Raw genomic sequence first — 17,863 nt, 5'->3', positions numbered from 1 at the left:
CGTCAAACAGCTTATCAAGTGAAATTCTCAGGAAAATAGGCAATTTCGACATCACCATATAGTTAGGTTTTGGAATCACGCTACTATTCCTACCATAACTTTGTCATAGTTTTTTCATAGCGCTCGCTTAACTGCATTTGGCTTACAGTCAATTCAACACGAAACAAAACATTCAATAAAGATTTCCGCTGTTTCAATAATGAACTCCTGAAAAACATACAAAACTACATACACTGCTGCGTCCGACTCATAAGGTAAAAATGGTGATAGTACCAGAGGAAACCCAGTCACATTATTATACCCTTTGTCCATTATATTTTGAAATTTCTCACTGTGTAAATTATGAAAACGTACGAGAAGAAAATTAGCTAAGATAAACGATAAAGATGGACCGATCGCTATTCCATCATTTTGTTAAAATGAACCTTCATTGTACATCTTGGAAAGTGATTTTTTGGAACTAACCTCGGAGATTCGAAAATCTATTTGCTGTTAACGTATAGTTGATTGCCACGACTAATCCTACATTGATGAAAAAGGAATCCACATATACAGAATACACTGAAAATGAATACAAAGACATTTACGTTTCTTTTAACGATCTATTTGTGTAGGGGTATCAGAACTCAAACAAGTTTTATAGCCTGTAGAATTAAACATATTCAAAACTGGGGAAAGAGTAAGTCTTGCATGTGTATGTGTAAATGAACTAACGCATAAGGGCACCAAATGTACAACAATAGTGGAGAGTTTGTAGGTAGAAAAATACTACCATGAAATAATTATGTACACAAAGGGAAAAACAAGCTTCTCCGATAAAACACAGCATGCAACAATCGAAACACACTTGACGGAGAAGAATTGGGAGATGTAAAAACCTTTAAACATCTGGGTAGCATCACTGATGAGCATGGTCGATCTGATGAACATATAAACACGTGGATCGGCAAAAAAACAGCATATTTACAATTGAAGAATTGCAGAGCAATTCATAACAACACTCAACCAATACCAACGTCAGAATTTTCAACACAAATCTCAATACACATCTACTGTATGGCGAGGAATCTCGGAGAACCACTAAACCCATCATACAGAACAATATACAAGTGTTTATTAACAGTCGCCTATGCAAAATACTTCACATCCATTCACAAGAAACTATCAGCAACAATCTACTCTGGGAGAGAACGAACCACATTCCAAGGGAGGAAGAAATCAGGAAGAAGTGATGGAAGTGGATAGGACACACATTGACGAAAGCATCCAACTGTGTCACAAGGCAACACCTAACATGGAATCCTCAAGGCCAAAGGAGGACGGTAGGAAGACTGAAGAATACATTACTCCGAGAAATGGAGACAGACATGAGAATAATGAACAACAATTGGATGGAACTAGAAAGGAATGCCCAGGACAAATTGTGTTAGAGAATGCTGATCGACGGTCTATGCTCCAATGGGTGTAATAGGCGTAAGTAAGTAAGTAAGCAATGCATGATTAGTAATGTGTATTGTAATATATGATAAAAATACATAATTTAAGGTGTATATATATATATGAAAATATTACAGTGTAAATAATCGAACGAATATGAGACAAATATACATACATAGATATAAGAACAATGAGTTATTCTTGGAAGAAAGAAAAAAAAGAAGAAGAATAAATAAGTAATAATAGAAATATAAAAATTTTTTTCTTCTAATGGTTAACCAGAAAACTTCCAAATACATACTAAATTATTATCAGTTACAGCAACTAAATATTGTCCATCATGACTAATATCAGTTGTATTCACTACAGGATTTTTAAAACCGGAAGTAATACTTTCTTTAATTTGATTATCTTCATCTTTTGCTCCACCAATACTACATTCAGGCCATTCAAGGATCTATAAATTAAGGAAAAAAATAATATAAAATATTGTAGATAGGATAGGCCAATATATATTACATCAATCAGTCAGTGGCCACGAGTGCTGTTAGATGTATGAGGGCGGCTATCAATTCCCGGTTGCCCATATCGTGGAAGAGTTCTTCTGGAGGTAACTGGGGAGGAAACTGGCTTAAGGGTAGTCTTAATGATCTGAGAGTACGACCGCAGTGCCTAAGAGACAAGTGCTTGAGGTCAGCCACACACGACCTTTTTGTGAGTAGTTTTCGTGTTAGCTCCGTAATTGTTGAGATCGTACCGCCGGAGACGGATATCCGTGGGATAAGGCGGTGTGTGAATTTTTAGGGTAGGCTTTTTCTAACCCCACCCCTTCTAGTGGGAAATCAGCATTGTCGTTATGCTAGTTGTCTGAAGGAAACACCTTACTGCCGTCACACCTCTGTAAAGTCAGTAGTACGACTTCGCTTTCGGACCTTGAGGAACGATTGTTCCAGCCAGTATAGCTCGACTGGTTCATCACGATGGGCAAGGACGACCACCACGCCAAGGTAGCAACAACGGTCGGGAAATATATCAAATAATTATCAGATATTGAAAAACGTAACAATCTAATTGGTCTGATGGAAATCATAACTTAAACGGACTACATCAATAACAGTTAATGTAGGATCCATGAATTTCTTATCTTCAGAAGGGGTTTGTGGAGATTTTTAGAAATTTTCACAGATTGAAATCATGAGTCAGTTGAAGCTAGACCACTATTGAAAACCTGGAAGCACTGGACGGCCGTTTCGTCCCAGTATGGGACTCCTCAGCAGTGCGCATCCACGATCCCGCACCACGCGGGGCTCGAACCCAGGACCTACTGGCTTCGCGCGCGAGCACTTAACCATTAGACCACTGAGCCGGCATCCAACGGTGTTAATGTCTAACTTCAACCAATCCAGTGCTTCCAGGTTTTTAATGGTGGTCTAGCTTCAACTGACTCATGATTTCAATCTGTGAAAATTTCTTATCTATTTATTTTGTCGAATGGCGCCAAATAGTTTTTGCATCAGTTATTCAACAGTGCACGAATAAATGAACTATTGTAGTATGCTATTAATGTCGACAGATATAAGTAGTATGTATCACGAATCGTAAGTGGAATATCTAGTAGCAGAAGGTTGAGAAAATCGAACAGAAAGTAATTGGTATGAAGACGAAGTAAGAACAAAGTTTGAGACAAATGATGGATATTTTGCAAATAATGTATTTACTGTATGGTTTTCAGATTATATCAAGAGATGATGTAATTTTGGGTTCAAGTACACTTCGTTGTCCCCTACTAGTGTTCTCGTTCACCACACTATGAATAAAGATATGATGGAATGCATGATATGCACTAGTATGTAAAGAATGATGAAAACTAAATTCAAAACAACTCTCAAGAAATCTAATTAGAAAACATCGATGGTTTTACTTGAATAAATGAAGCCATAGGTCAACTTGATATGATAATACAATGAGAAAAAAAGTGTCAAGGGATATGAATATATAAACAATTAAATGATTAGAATTCAATTACTGATGGATATTCTTGAACAAAAAATGGCAATAACTATTAAAAGATAGCTAGTTAAAAGGAGAATACTAATCAGAAATCTAAGAAGTGAATGAAAGAAAACAAGTAAAACTATTTGTTGAGGTGATCCAGAAAATTGCTTGCAAAAGCCAGTCAGTCAGTCAGCTACAACGTAGGACCAGGCACATATATGCATCGGTCCAGGTTGCCATACCGCATTAGCACAACAAGATGAACACCGGATTCATAGGAGCGGTTAGGTCAAAGGTGGTAATATATAAAAGAAAGATTTCGTATAAGGATATAGTACAGGAACAAAGAATTAGTTAGTAGAAAGATATGAAGTGATTTTAATCTCTTAGTTTAAGGGAAGACAGGGAGTGTATGCACCGACGCCATTGTGATGGATTCTGAGCCATGTCACCAAGTCTCCAACCATCGGTTACGATTGTCACCCGGACCCCAACCAACTAGTCTGCATCTACCAACATGGATCAGACTAGAAGTTAGTGACTTCAAGCACTGATGCCACGTTTTGGTTTGGCCGCCCCTAACTTTCTTCCAACCATCCCGAACACCGGTTAGCATTGCACGTCGTGGTAATCGGTGTTCAGGCATATGTAACACGTGGCCCAACCATCTCAGTCGATGAAGATTAACAACCTCATCAACTGACTTACCATCATTACGTAATACCCTGCGTCTAACCTCACTATTACTTATCCGGTGATCCCAGCAGACGCCAGCAATATTTCTGAGGCAAGCAAGCATCAGGAAACACTAAGAAGAGTTTCATGCAGTCGGCGTTCACTTGAAGTTTTAGCTAGAAATATCAAGGAAGTGAAACGTCACATGCAGAGGTTCTGATTGACTGATTGCTACACTGCTATTATGTTTAATAGCATTCCAGAATCTACGAGTAACCCAAGGACATTTAAAAATATTATAAAAACCCTATATTTTCTGTATTAGAATGAACCTTTGGAATAAATTACTTCGTGCATACTTTGCACCTTCTCTCTTGTGTTCAGGTCGCTGTATAGTTCTAGCTTGGAAGGGGGGTTACGTGAATAGCTTAGGAAACGAATATAGCGTTCAATTTGCAAGACTTATCACTATTCAAGATGTTTAAGATCTTAAACACATACAACGAAGCAAAAGAGAAATAAGAAAAGGATTCAGTTAGCTACAACATACGATCAAGGTACACATATATGTGCATCAGTCCAAGTTGCCATATCTCCATTAACATACAAAGTAGTGTCTTATATTATTATTATTAAAAAAACAAGGAGGAATTGATATGTAAATTTTCTTTTAAAATTGTGATTTACCTTTACAGGTTTTGATTTAAATTTACGATTTTCTGATTCATCAATAACTTGTTTTTGAAGATCATATAACCATATAGTACCTTCATTATCTCCACATATTACAGCATGTAAACCAGGTCTAGCAGTAACATTAATATAAATTTCTTCTGTAGTATGCCAACGTAATTGACCACGAATTTCAACATTGATTAATTTTTTATTAGATGCACCACTACGTCTACGACGATTAACAACCTAAATGTAATGAGAAATTTTGAAAAACAAAAATTAATTTTTTTTAATTTAAACACATAAACATTGGTACAAGGGATGCACCAAATAGATATACGCCACATAAATTGTTCGATGTGTGTGAGGTCCGTGATATTGCCCGGGTGCCCCGATCGAAGCAGGTGGTTTTATTAGGTGCTACACCCAGTGCCTTCAACCAAAAGGTTAGGAGATGCAGTCCCATGGTAGCCGCTGACCAATAATTAGTTCATACGCTATTTGTTTTTTCAAGATACTGGAGCCAGACCATGTGCATCATTGGTTTGGAATCAACGTTTTCCAAATCTCTTATGTGGAATCCTCGTGTCCATCAACCCGGATATTCGTTTGTTGTCCTCTCAATCGCATAAACAACACCCCCGTCACCAGAGGGCAGTGAGTAGGAAGTCCCTGGCAGTGGTTGTATGTACATGGTCATATGAGAGCATTTTGAGAGGGAGAACTGACTCTTCCCATTCTCAGCCGTACCAGGGTATTTGGGGACATTTATTAATTGATTTTTAATTAATAAAGCAATTTTGAAAAAGAACAACATTATAAATAAAATATTACCTGTCCGAAGTTAATAACATAAATTTCACCTTCCTCAACACATTTTGTTACAATTAAATCATCTGATAATTGAGCCAAACCATCAAAACATGGTTCACGACGAGTAGGAACTTTCAGTTCAATTTCAGCTTCTCTGAAATATGAAGATTTAAAAAAAAAATTTACCTATCACAAATCACAATTGCAAATAGTGAAATAGTGTGTTTGTGTACACAAGCAATGAAAAGTATGACATAATGGTTATGTTTTAAAAACGATTACTCACTTGATCAATTCACTCACATGGCCTTGGGAGGAAACGTCCGCCGATTGATATTACGAAAAGTTACAAATGTCTTCTTAGAAACTGGGTATCATATTATTAATTAAAACCCTGGCTACCGACTGATTGCCAGGGTAGAGTTACTACTCAATAGCTTTAAATTGAAAATGGTAAAATAACTATTACCTCACCAACAACCGAATCGGAAGACTCTTCTGGTCTAGTTTCGAATATATATTGACCCATTCAAAGATGAAACAAGACACATAATAAATAACCAGAAACTATTAATTAGTAGGAAATATGTTATTAGTACGTACTCAGTATAGATATCGTGTGAGCTAAGTATGCGGACAGATATAAGTAGGATGTATAACACGATTTGAACATGAAATACCAGTAGAAGATTGAAATAAAGACAAGACGAAGGAAAAGAGGGAACAGTCAGTCAGTCAGTAACATCATAGAACTTCGCACGTACATACATCAGTTCGAGTTGCCATACCACATTAGCACAGAGATGCAGTTGTCCATTCAAATCCCTTAGTGGTAGAGGCGGCAAGAGTATAAGGAGTAATCGGAAACATTAGGGTTTGAAGATTTTATTCAAGGAGTATAATCCAGCAAAATGAATTTGGAAAGAGAAAAAATAAAGGGACATGAAGAATTCAGAAGATAAGAATTTGGGAGAACACAAAGAGTGGATGCACCTGCGCCATTGCAAACGATTTTGAGCCATGTCGTTCAGGGTCTCTAACCATTGGTTGATATCATCTCGTGGTCTCTAACCAGGTAGTCTACACCTACCAATATGACTCAGTCCACTTGTCAGTGACTTCATGAACTTGTGCCATGTTTTGGTCTGGCCGCCACTACCTTTCTACCAATCTACTCCTATATCATTGAACATCACACATCGAGGCAGTCGGTGGTTGGGCATACGTAACACATGTCCCAGCCATCTCAACTGATGAAGTTTCACTACGTCATCAATTGGTTTGCCATCTTTACCTAGTACCCGTTTCCTAACAACTGCGTTACTTACTCGATGGTCCCAGGATAAACGAGCAATGATCAAATACTAGTAACCTACGAATATCCTCTACTCTTACCGGCCACGTTTCACTGCCATAAAGTAGGACGGATCGAACTGCTTTGGTTGGTAGACGGACATCTCGCCTACGCCATAAATGACGCAAATTGGCAAAAGCTAGTCGAGCCTTCTGTATCCGTGCTGAGATTTCGTCACACCAGACCACAAGGGCTGATGAGACTTCCAAGGTAAGTGAAGCGATCGACACGCTCAATTACTTCACTCCCTATCATTAGTTCGGGTGTCAATGCAACCCAATCCTGAAGCAACATTTTGCATTTCGAGGGGGAGAATCGCATCCCGAACATGCTTGCATTGTTGCTTATGGTGGTCAGAAGACTCTGCATTTTGTCAGCGTCTTCACCAAATAAAACTATGTTATCAGCATATTCTAAGTCAACAAGTGAACCTCCCGGTAGAAGTTCAACCCCTGTAAATTTAGATGAGGAGAGTGTTATCTCTAAAAGTACGCCGACCACAAAGTTGAACAAGAATGGGGAGAGTGGACAGCCCTGACAAACACCACTTGAGGTAATCAATCTTGATGACAGTTCGCCATAAGCTCTCACTCTACCAGTTGTGTTCGAGTAGAGAGCCTTCATAAGGTTAATGTACTTCTTTGGTACTCCTTTCAGTGACAAACACTGCCATAGAACCTTACGATCAACAGAGTCAAATGCCGCCTTAAGGTCGAGAAATATTACGATTGTGGGGCGTCTGAACGTGTGTCTGTGTTCTAGAACCTGACGTAGTGTGAATATCTGGTCTATACAACCACGTCCAGGTCGAAAACCATCCTGATTTTCTCTAGTCTGTTCTTCACGAGCTTTGGTTAAGCGTCGAAGTATTATTGAAGCTAATATTTTAGACACTATATTAGTCAAACTGTTTCCCCCCACGGAAATAAAGACAGAATTGAAAGAATAGTAGAGTATGTAAAGGAAAACTCAAAGAAGATAAGCAGATGATGTATTTTTTGTATGATTTTTCTTATCAATTCTTTATTCACTACATAACTACTAACAAACTGATTCACTTCTCTTTTTTATTTTTTTAACCTTCTTCTGTCAAACATTCTATATTCGATTGATGATACATAATACTTATATCTATCGACATCAGTAGCACATATCACAGTAAAAAAATATATTTTTATTGATAATGCAAAACTAATTGAAGATTTCATGATTCAAATAATGAATGAGAAAGAAATGGTAAGTAAAAATGATCTTACTTTTCATCACTTAATTTTTCTTTACGAAAATCTTTCAATGTCCAAGAGAATATTCCATCTTCACATCCTGCAACAAGGGCATCGTATTTTTTTAAAAATACAAGATTTAAAACAGGATTTAAATTAGCTCTAGGGCATACTAAACGCATAAGTAGTTGATGACGTGTTTTATATTCCGGTGCAGATGGTATACCAATATCCCATACTAAAATGCAGGACTAAAATTTGAAAAAAAAAACAATCATTTTATTATGTAGTCAATATTAATGTAATGTGTCATATTAGAATTATTTTTCAAGTCAGCGTGATGCGGTCGCTAACCCCATGGCCAACCCTCCTCCTTTATCCGAGCTAGAGAACGGCAGTATCCCCAGGGGGTCAAGGAGGAAATGTAAAAACCTTTACATATCTGTGCAGCATCATTCATGAACACGGTCGATCTGACGAACATATGGACGCGCGGATCGGCAAACCAAGAACAGCATATTTACAATTGAAGAACATCTGCAATTCATAACAACTCTCAACAAACAACAACGTCAGAATTTTTAACACAAATCTCAATACACTACTACTCTATGGGGAGGAATCTCGGAGAACCACTAAAGTAATCATCCAGAACAACATACAAGTGTTTATTAACAGTCACCTACGCAAAATACTTCACATCCGTTGACCAGACACAATCAGCAACAATCTACTATGGGAGAGAACAAACTAGATTTCAGTGAAGGAAGAAATCAGGAAGATGTGGTGGAAGTAGATAGGACACAATATTGACGAAAGCACCCAACTGTGTCACAAGGCAAAACACCTCACATGTAATCCTCAAGGTCAAAGAAGGAGAGGAAGACCAAAGAACACATTACACCGTGAAATGGAGAAAGACATGAGAAGAATGAATAACAGTTGGATAGAACTAGAAAAAAGAGCCAGGGTAGATTGGGTTAGAGAATTCTGATGGGCGACCTATGCTCCATTGGGAGTAAAAGGAGTAAGTAAGTAAATCATATTAGGAGTTTGGAAACAAAAGATACTTTTGCTTAATGAGAGATTACACAGGTAAATATATTTAATACAAAATGTTTCAACTACTACTAAATGATAATCTGTATAATACTGTGGAAAGTAACTAAGTAGTTATTCATTCGGAATAAGCAACTGTTTGAAATGAATTCAGATAATTGAGGATGCAGTACAATCCCCCCCTACAACACTGTACACTGACGAATTCCGTATTGAGGCATTAAAATAACAAAAAGCTATGATGGTTAAAAGTGTCCTACATGAAATAATAAAAAGAGGACAAACCACGTAAAAATATGAAACTAAATTAGATATATATTTGTATTGGGCATTTGTATCTTCTTACTAATGTTGAGGATTGAAATTAATCAGTCTCGAAATCAATGAGAAACTTCAAATATGAAACATAAAAATGAACTAGAATTCACCTTGTTGCACAAGTTAGGGTTAATCTGAATTCAGTGAACAACGAGATGACGTTCGATATGAACGGTACCGGGTTCAAGTCCCTGAGTGAACACTGACGTTGAGATGCAGATATACCTAACTAACAAGTCCCAAATAGAGCGAAACGAGCGTCCTGGATTCCACTACTAGACACCATCCATCTATGTTTAAAAATGCATGCAACTTAATGGGAATAGTAGGGCGATCCGCATATGGTTCACATGTAGCAAAAGACTGATTGACTGCAGTACTAAACATCAAAATACAGGTCCAAATATCCGATATATATGAATAAATAAATGTATTTTGGGAAATTACCTTAGAATCACCAGAAAATAAGATAGTAGGCTTTTCAGGATGAAATATCATACAAGCAACATCATCTTTGTGACCGCGCATTTCAGCATAGCATACTAATTGTTCAGGATGTAATAATCGAATTTCACGTAGTTTACCAGCGGCAGCCAATAGATTTGTTCTGTGCCCCGCAGCCATTTCAACAGTTGTCCATGCTAACGTGTAAAATTCCTAACAAAATACAAATAATATACTCAATAACGTTGTATAACAGAAACATCACATAATCATGACTTCAATTAATACATAACAGCATAATGTAAAGTTCAAATTACCATAATTACATTTAATTCGTCGAACATACATCAACAGAGGATAAAGATGAAGGGAGCTTAAATAAGATATATTAACTGAAATCAATGTAATGTTTATGAATACAGAAAATCAAAATCAACAACTTAATAATTACCCTTTAGAGTATGGGGGGTTGGAGAGACTATTGGATTTCATTGAAATCATGAACCGATTTAAGTTAGACAAGCATTGAAATCTTGGAAGCACTAGATGCCCATTTCGTTCCATACGAGGACAAAGTAGCCGTCCAGTGATTTCACGTTTTTAATAGTGGATCTAACTTAGATCGGTTCATGATTTGAATGGAATTCAAGTTATTGATTTTATTGGAAGCCATCAGTGTGATTTGTCTTATGATCTCCTAATGACGGTTCTATTTCTTTGGGATCAAGAGCTTAATTCATCAAATGAATTATTGTTTAGGTCACTTGAATACTCTATAACATTTACTACGTTGTTCATAATGTAGCTCATACGAACAAATCAGAAAATTAGAGTGTACTCACTTCACCAAAGTGTTTGAAACGTTTCATTACACGTCCTGATTTACAATCAATAAGGCAGACACATTCTCCACCGCATGTAGCTACAATAGTTGACGTTTCATTGCTTGGATTATTAACACTTGGTTCGAATGCACATCGCCATACTTTGGTTTCGCAATCTAATGGGTCGTTGTCTCGTGCGTGACACCGAATAAAATGTAGGGGATCATAGTCAACAATCTAGAAAAGAGAAAGTTTAGCAAATATATGGTGAAATATACAATGACAAAAACAAAAGACTAGTCAAAATGATAGAATATTTAGTTTACAGAATAGCAAAATTAGACAACGATAGTTCACACCATTCAATACTAATAAAGGTCTGAAATGTGGTGGATAATGGATGTGATGTTACTATTATATCCACAGAGAAAACAGATTTGACAAATAGGGCATCAAGAAATATGTCATTCAATGCATGGTGACAACACTCTGGTTAGATGAAGGATGGAATGTCATAAAATATGACAAATAAATAACAAGAAAATTATGTATGAAACGATTTACTAAGTACCCTGTTGTTCATAACATCAGAAAACTACAGCGGATTCCCTCGTATCTACTATCTTTAAGGATGTTTGTCAATGTATATCTAATGTATAACTCAATTCACTGTGACTTGCAGATCGAATACATAACAACAAAAAGAGGGAAAACTTCCATGATAATAAAAACATTTAAATTGTTAATTTCATTCCTCAAACAGAGAACACAATGAACTTATTTCCTATTGTGGTGTATGCTACTTTTGTCTGTCGATATAAGTAGTATCTGACATCAATAGGAAATGGTGAACTTGGCAGTAGAAGGCAAATAGAAAGAAATTATGAATTGGAAAAAATTATACAGGATGTAAAGGACTAATGATGAAGTATTTACTGTATGGTTCTCACATTTTACAAAGAATTTCTGTAATTATGTATGGACTAATAAATTGGTTGTCCCCACCTGTGTTCTCGTTCATTACACGTTACATTAGGGAAGTAACTACATTAAAATTGAAGATAACGACTTATATATAATTAGGAGAATTTTTAACGTACCTCTCCGAGTTGACTGAGACTTCGTTTACTTTCTGTTACCAATGGTAGAACAACTGGAGTAAGATTAACAGACACTGATAGTGGAGAATGAGTAGAAGTTGATTTTCTTTTAGGTTCTTGAGGTTTAGGTGATATTGCAGCACGTTTACGAGTAAGCGTTTGGGTAGTCGTTGGGGTTTCAGGTTCATTATCAACCACCGACGGTTCAGTGTGTACACGAGGAGTTTGAGGTCCAGCGACACGTTTACGCTTTTTCTTTGTACCCTCTTCAGTATCATTTGTAATGGGGAGAGGTTCTGCTGTCTGCTCAACTGCAGTCGAATTCAAAGATATATCCTGTTTAGATTCTAGCTGATTATTTTGCTCCATCACTTCATCTTCTTTCGCTACAGCAGCGACAGCTTCTGCAGCTGCAGTATCATGTTCAGAGAGAACAACCGACGAATCTTTCAAAAGAGTTTCTGGACTTTCGTTATCTTCATCTTCTTGAGCTAAAACAGCAGCTAGTAGAGCTTCTTCCTTACCAGCCAAAGCTGCTGCAGTGTCAATGACACCGTATGCGCTAAATCGTTTATGCCTGTTAGAATCTCGCGTTGACATACGCATTGTTGGTGGAGGAGGAGCATGAGGAGGTGGGATAGTCACACTCTTCAACAACTTTTCGGTTTCTTTAGCCTCCGATTCGGCTACAGCAGCTCTAAAGGTTTAGAAATATGTTGAAATCATACACTAAGATAAATCATTTCAAAGGATTTCAAATGGTGAGATACGTATAAAAGTGTATAAGAATAACAATTCTATATTGATTATTTAGTTGTATACAGTGATGGAAGTAGTCGAAGAAACAGTAGTAGATGAAAAATTATTGAAAAGTTTGATTTTGGTAGGTCGACGAAATGACATGTACAGGACTTCATAGCACGGTTTCTTCTTTCTAATTCAAAAACCTCTTTCTAAGAAGTTATATTATAAAAGAAAATAGGCTGAGATTCCTATCCAAAATACTTTCAAAGATTTAGCTACTAGATAATTTAAATCTTTGTTCGAAAGAAACTGATGAACTAAATCCTTAGTTGTGAAAAGTAATCTACTTCAGTAGTTTGATGAGAATAAACTTGAGTTCAGACAAAAATCTATTACTAGTAGGATAAGAACATACTTTTTAGCCAAACTTTGAGTAATTGCAGGACGACCACGTTTGGTTACAGAGCTTGGAGTGGTTGGTTTCGCTTGAGTAGCTACATTTGCAACTATGTAAGCAGTACCTGAAGAACTTGTAGACGGTTTGATGATAAAATCGGATGCTTTCAAACGACGCTGTGTTATTGTAGGAATATCACTCGTAGAATTTTCAAGTGAGCCTGTGGATGTGACTGAACCACGATTGCCTTTTATTTCAGCAGAAATAGTGTTTGCAACACGACTGAGTAAACCTGGTCTTCGAGTCCCTGTTGGCTGTTTAGTTGGTAATTTTGTTATAACAGGAGCAGTTTTAACGGGAGTAGGAACAGATGGTGCTGGAGGTTGAGGATGAATAGATTCAGGAAGAGAGGTGTTCTCTGTATCACTTTCATCATACATATCTGGAAACACGTGAAAACGTAAGATAAATCAGAAACCTCACATAACCACAGTATGAAACAATTAGTAATTTGTAGTAAACTAAGAACCTGTCACTAATTTGTAAAAGTCCACACTATAGCATTACAACACTAGAGTCAAAAAGGAAAACAAACAAGAGTAAATCATCAACATAGATCTTGGGATAAATGTACGTTGATTCAAGTTGCCATATAGCATTAACGCTACCCAATGAAAATAACAAGATCAATTGTGATGTAGTAGCGAACATAATAAGAAAGGTTGAACATTGAGAACATAGTTCGAAATGACAGAGTTCAAAGGCATGTACAAAAAAATACTGAAAGATAAATAACTTTAAATGCAATAGAGAGCTGAATATGAGAAATCTATATACTAAAAAAGAATAGAAAAGTTTCAGAAACATAATTCCTTCTATTGTACTGAAGTAAGGACAAAATAATATGCACTTAGGCTACGACTAATGTAGCTTTAAGAGAAAATGTTAAGTTAAAAGTTATAAAACTATCGGCAACCGGTATCGACAAAACGGCTACATAGTCTAAACACAAAGGAGAGAGTGTATATTAGTTTTCTTGAACACATTTTAAATAGCTCTTGATCAGGAGAAATTACTGTGAATAGCACAATCTGTAGATATCTCTTATGCATAGGATATCAATATCGATATTTTAAGATCAAGTATCAGTTTTATGAAGTTGTAAGCATTACTTTGACTTCAAGACTTTTATTATACGATTTATCATTCTTGAGTTGTTATTAATTACAGTCTTCCACAATCACAGCCACTTTTGACTAGATCTTGTGCAAATGTTATTTTCTACTTTATGATGATGTGATGTGGTCTGTTTGGCTTGTATACAAACCTAGTATGTTTGAAATATACGATTCATATCGCGGAGGCTGCGACTTGTGTTCTGGACTTAACAGCAAGTAAAAAAGGACCAGTACAAGTGTATGTGTCATTTGTTGGTCGTGTAAGTCCGCGTATCTAAATTTGATATTCGTATAAAAGTTAAGGACACAACATTGATAGATCTGTCTAGCCTTAGAATCATAAGTACGAGCTCAAACCAATACGGCTTCAATGGTTGATAACAGTAGGTAACTCAAGTAATCAATCGTATGGAAGACAACAACTACGGTCAGGAGAGGAAACAGTTCAACAGAAACCTATTCGTATAATTTCAGATCTCCTTGTTCAGATAAAAATACAACCGACATTTTATTGTTGCACACGTACACATTACGGATGACAGTGGATACTCTTTCCTCATTCGATTTATTTATTTATTTAAACACACAGACATTGGTATAAGGAGGAACTAAATATATTATGTACCATATTTCGTCATTCGACTTGCTTTTCCCCAAACAATCCATTAGTCTCATTGACTTATAACGTTCATACAATTCAAAAGTATAATTAAGTGAGCTTTGTACTGAAGGATGAGATATGACTGACAAAAAGATTTAACAACGCTTACCTTCCTGATGATTTTTTAAGGCTCCATCAATTTGTGAATTGGTTTGAAGAGTAGTCAAATTAGTAGAACTAGTGGTTGTCCCTAACCCACCAACAGGTATTAATTCGCCATCAGGCTGTCTAGCAGCAGTTCTCATTACTTCATACACAACTGTTTTCCCATGACGTAAAGCCTGACCTACCACATTAATAAGTCGATTAGGTGGTTCATCCGGTAATAAAGTTAAGTTTGCTGCAGCAGCTAAAGCCTCACGCTCAGCAACAGATGCTTGGAAAGCTTCTGTTGAAACTACTTTCTTTGGTTTTTTACGTATCGTACCTGTGGAAACTGAACAGGAGTTCATTTGTAAATGTGACTTTTCTAAAGGTTCATTTATTTGATTTTCAGAATTTTTTTCAATATGATTATTTTCTTTACAGTAAGAATCATCTTCCTCTTCTGTATCTAATTCACTGTCACTGGCAGCACCTTCATCATCACTAATATAAGTATGTGTGAATTTATCCAATGTTTCATCTTCACATTCATCATCCAACATTTTTGGAGCCAGAAAATCTTCCGCGATTCTCCGAGCCTTTAAATTAAAAAAGAAAAACAAGCTGATAATAACTGAATGAATAACAACCAGACAAGAATAAATGAATCGACAAATACAACTCTATATTAATACTTACCAAAATATTCTTGCAATGGGTAAATGGTTGAGATATTTCCAAACTTCGATTGACAGCATGTAAAACAAGAGTTTCAATGACACATATTGTATCTCGTTTAGGTAAGCCTTTTTTGTAAAATCCAGCTATATCATCTTCCCATTTTGAATAGATCTAATACAATAAATGAGAAACAACCACAAATACATTTACAGAAGGAATCAGTATGATATCTTTTTATCGATAAACTAACTCAGATATATTTTTTTTAGTTTTACAAGTGTCAAGTCAACCTACTATCGTTATAAACTGACATCAGTTAGAATGCAAAAATGTTTAAAATTAGGTACTAAGAGTTAAAATGGAGTTTTGATATGGATTTACAAATTGGGGTCAGGAATTACCATCAACTACAATGTAATGACTTTCCATTTTGTTGTTTATTACAATTTTGTGAAACTTAAGGTTGAGATTTTGGGTGAGAGTAAAAAATGCTTCACTAAACACTCTTGATTATGCAATGAACAATATTAAGTACTTAAACATACAATTGGTCTCAAGTATTTGATATAATTTAGATTAAGCACCATTTAAAATTCACTTTATTGTTGTATACCAGATATTTTCATTAATTCCAAGCCTTCTTAGAACTAAATATTGCCAGTTTTCATTCGGTTAGTAATAACATACACGTTTTTTTTATCATTGTACCTTAAACTTCAAGCAAAACAATTGACGATTTACCTTAATTCCGATCCGAAATAAAGTACAGTAGCTCTTGGATTCTATACGTTCTTTTTTTAGCTAGCTCTTCAGTTGACAGGATTTTATAACGCATAATATTTGGAAACTAATAATAAATGTTTATAATTTCTACCATATTAAAAGACATTCTTTTCAATAAATCGACGAGACTATAATTTATGGACGAACCAATCAGGTATGCCCCCAAATGCCCTGGTACAGCTGAGAGTGGGGAGAGTCCGCTTTCCCTCTCCAAATACACTCACATGGTCACGCGTATATAGCCTCTGCCAGGGAATTCCTACTCATTCCCTTCTCGTGGCGGGGGTGTTGTTTACGAACTTGAGAGGACGAGTGCCGAATGTCCGGCGCTCTAACCGCGTTGGTGAACACGGAGGGTCTACCTAGGGGAGTTGGAAAACCCTCATTCCAAACCAATGATGCACATGGGCTCCAGTATCCTGAAGGAACAAATGGCATATGAACCAATCGTTGGTCACCGGCTACCATGGGACTGCAACTCCTTACGATGCTCCACTGCCTTGTGGATCAGACCTTCAGGTCAAAGGCTCAGGGTGTGGTCTCCTAAAGAAACCACCTACTTAGGTTTGGGCACCCAGATAGTATCACAGCACTCACACATATCAAATGAGATTTGTGTGGCGCATATGTATTTGGTACCTCCTTGTACCAATGTCTGTGTTAAAATAAATAAATCAGGTATAAAATAACAGGTCTCTGATTTTGGTGCGAAATTTACTCATTCATTTGGCTAAATAGCGTTTTGGCATTTTAGTTTATCTTAGTTCGTGATGAAAAACCTAAATCTAATTCTTAACTTTAATCATCAATCGAAAATCATAATCTTAATTCTTCACACTAGTTTAGAACCTTTATTTAGTTCTATTTATTAGGTGTACATTCTTAAAGTCACTTTGGCGTCGCTTAAAGGTCGTCCGTAAACTATAGTTTCATCAACTTGAGAATTCCAGTTTTATAAATTTCGATAGAACAATGAGATTAACTCTCTCTCTCTCTCTTCTTATTGTTCTATCGAAATCTATTAAATCAGTTATTGCATAACAAACAGATAAACGAAATTCCAACATGAGTACATAGAATAAATATAAACTGAAAGAAAGAAAAAAGTAGTATCAACAGTACACACCAAAGCTGATAAATCATTTTTTGCCGTTTGAGCTGTATTAATAGTATTTTCAGTTGGTTCATCAACAAAATCTTTACCATTAATTGTTTTTAGATATGGACATAAGTAGGCTAGTGATTGTGGAGAAAGTAGCTAAAGTATAAAGAGAGAAAAAATGTCAAATTTTAATGTATTAATAAATAATCGCTGATAATGAAATACGTCTACAAGTATTTAGTACATGAAAAAGATTGTAAAATGGAAATCAATGAGAGAAAAACAATGATAAAAACAAACCATATGAACTATGTTA

General features: G+C 36.2%; 1 protein-coding gene across 1 annotated transcript in view; it reads right to left on the bottom strand.

Moving 5' to 3' along the window:
• Nucleotides 1-353: 353 nt before the first annotated feature.
• LRWD1_1 (Leucine-rich repeats and WD repeat domain-containing protein 1) overlaps nt 354-17,863 on the bottom strand; it is a 32,175-nt gene continuing 14,665 nt past the window's right edge. The window contains exons 12-22 of the mRNA XM_051212771.1: nt 17,572-17,703; nt 15,681-15,833; nt 15,007-15,580; nt 13,077-13,500; nt 11,918-12,614; nt 10,836-11,054; nt 9,997-10,206; nt 8,206-8,423; nt 5,617-5,749; nt 4,795-5,028; nt 354-1,894 (exon numbers count right to left, since the gene is read on the bottom strand). Of these exons, the coding sequence (XP_051068684.1) occupies nt 1,712-1,894; nt 4,795-5,028; nt 5,617-5,749; nt 8,206-8,423; nt 9,997-10,206; nt 10,836-11,054; nt 11,918-12,614; nt 13,077-13,500; nt 15,007-15,580; nt 15,681-15,833; nt 17,572-17,703 (3,177 nt within the window). The 3' untranslated portion in view covers nt 354-1,711. The remainder of the gene's footprint in view (nt 1,895-4,794; nt 5,029-5,616; nt 5,750-8,205; nt 8,424-9,996; nt 10,207-10,835; nt 11,055-11,917; nt 12,615-13,076; nt 13,501-15,006; nt 15,581-15,680; nt 15,834-17,571; nt 17,704-17,863) is intronic.

This window comes from Schistosoma haematobium, chromosome 3 (assembly GCF_000699445.3).
Source record: "Schistosoma haematobium chromosome 3, whole genome shotgun sequence".
Taxonomy (NCBI): Eukaryota; Metazoa; Platyhelminthes; class Trematoda; order Strigeidida; family Schistosomatidae; genus Schistosoma; species Schistosoma haematobium.
Note: the sequence above shows the minus strand (reverse complement) of the source record. Positions and strands in the feature narration are given on the sequence as shown.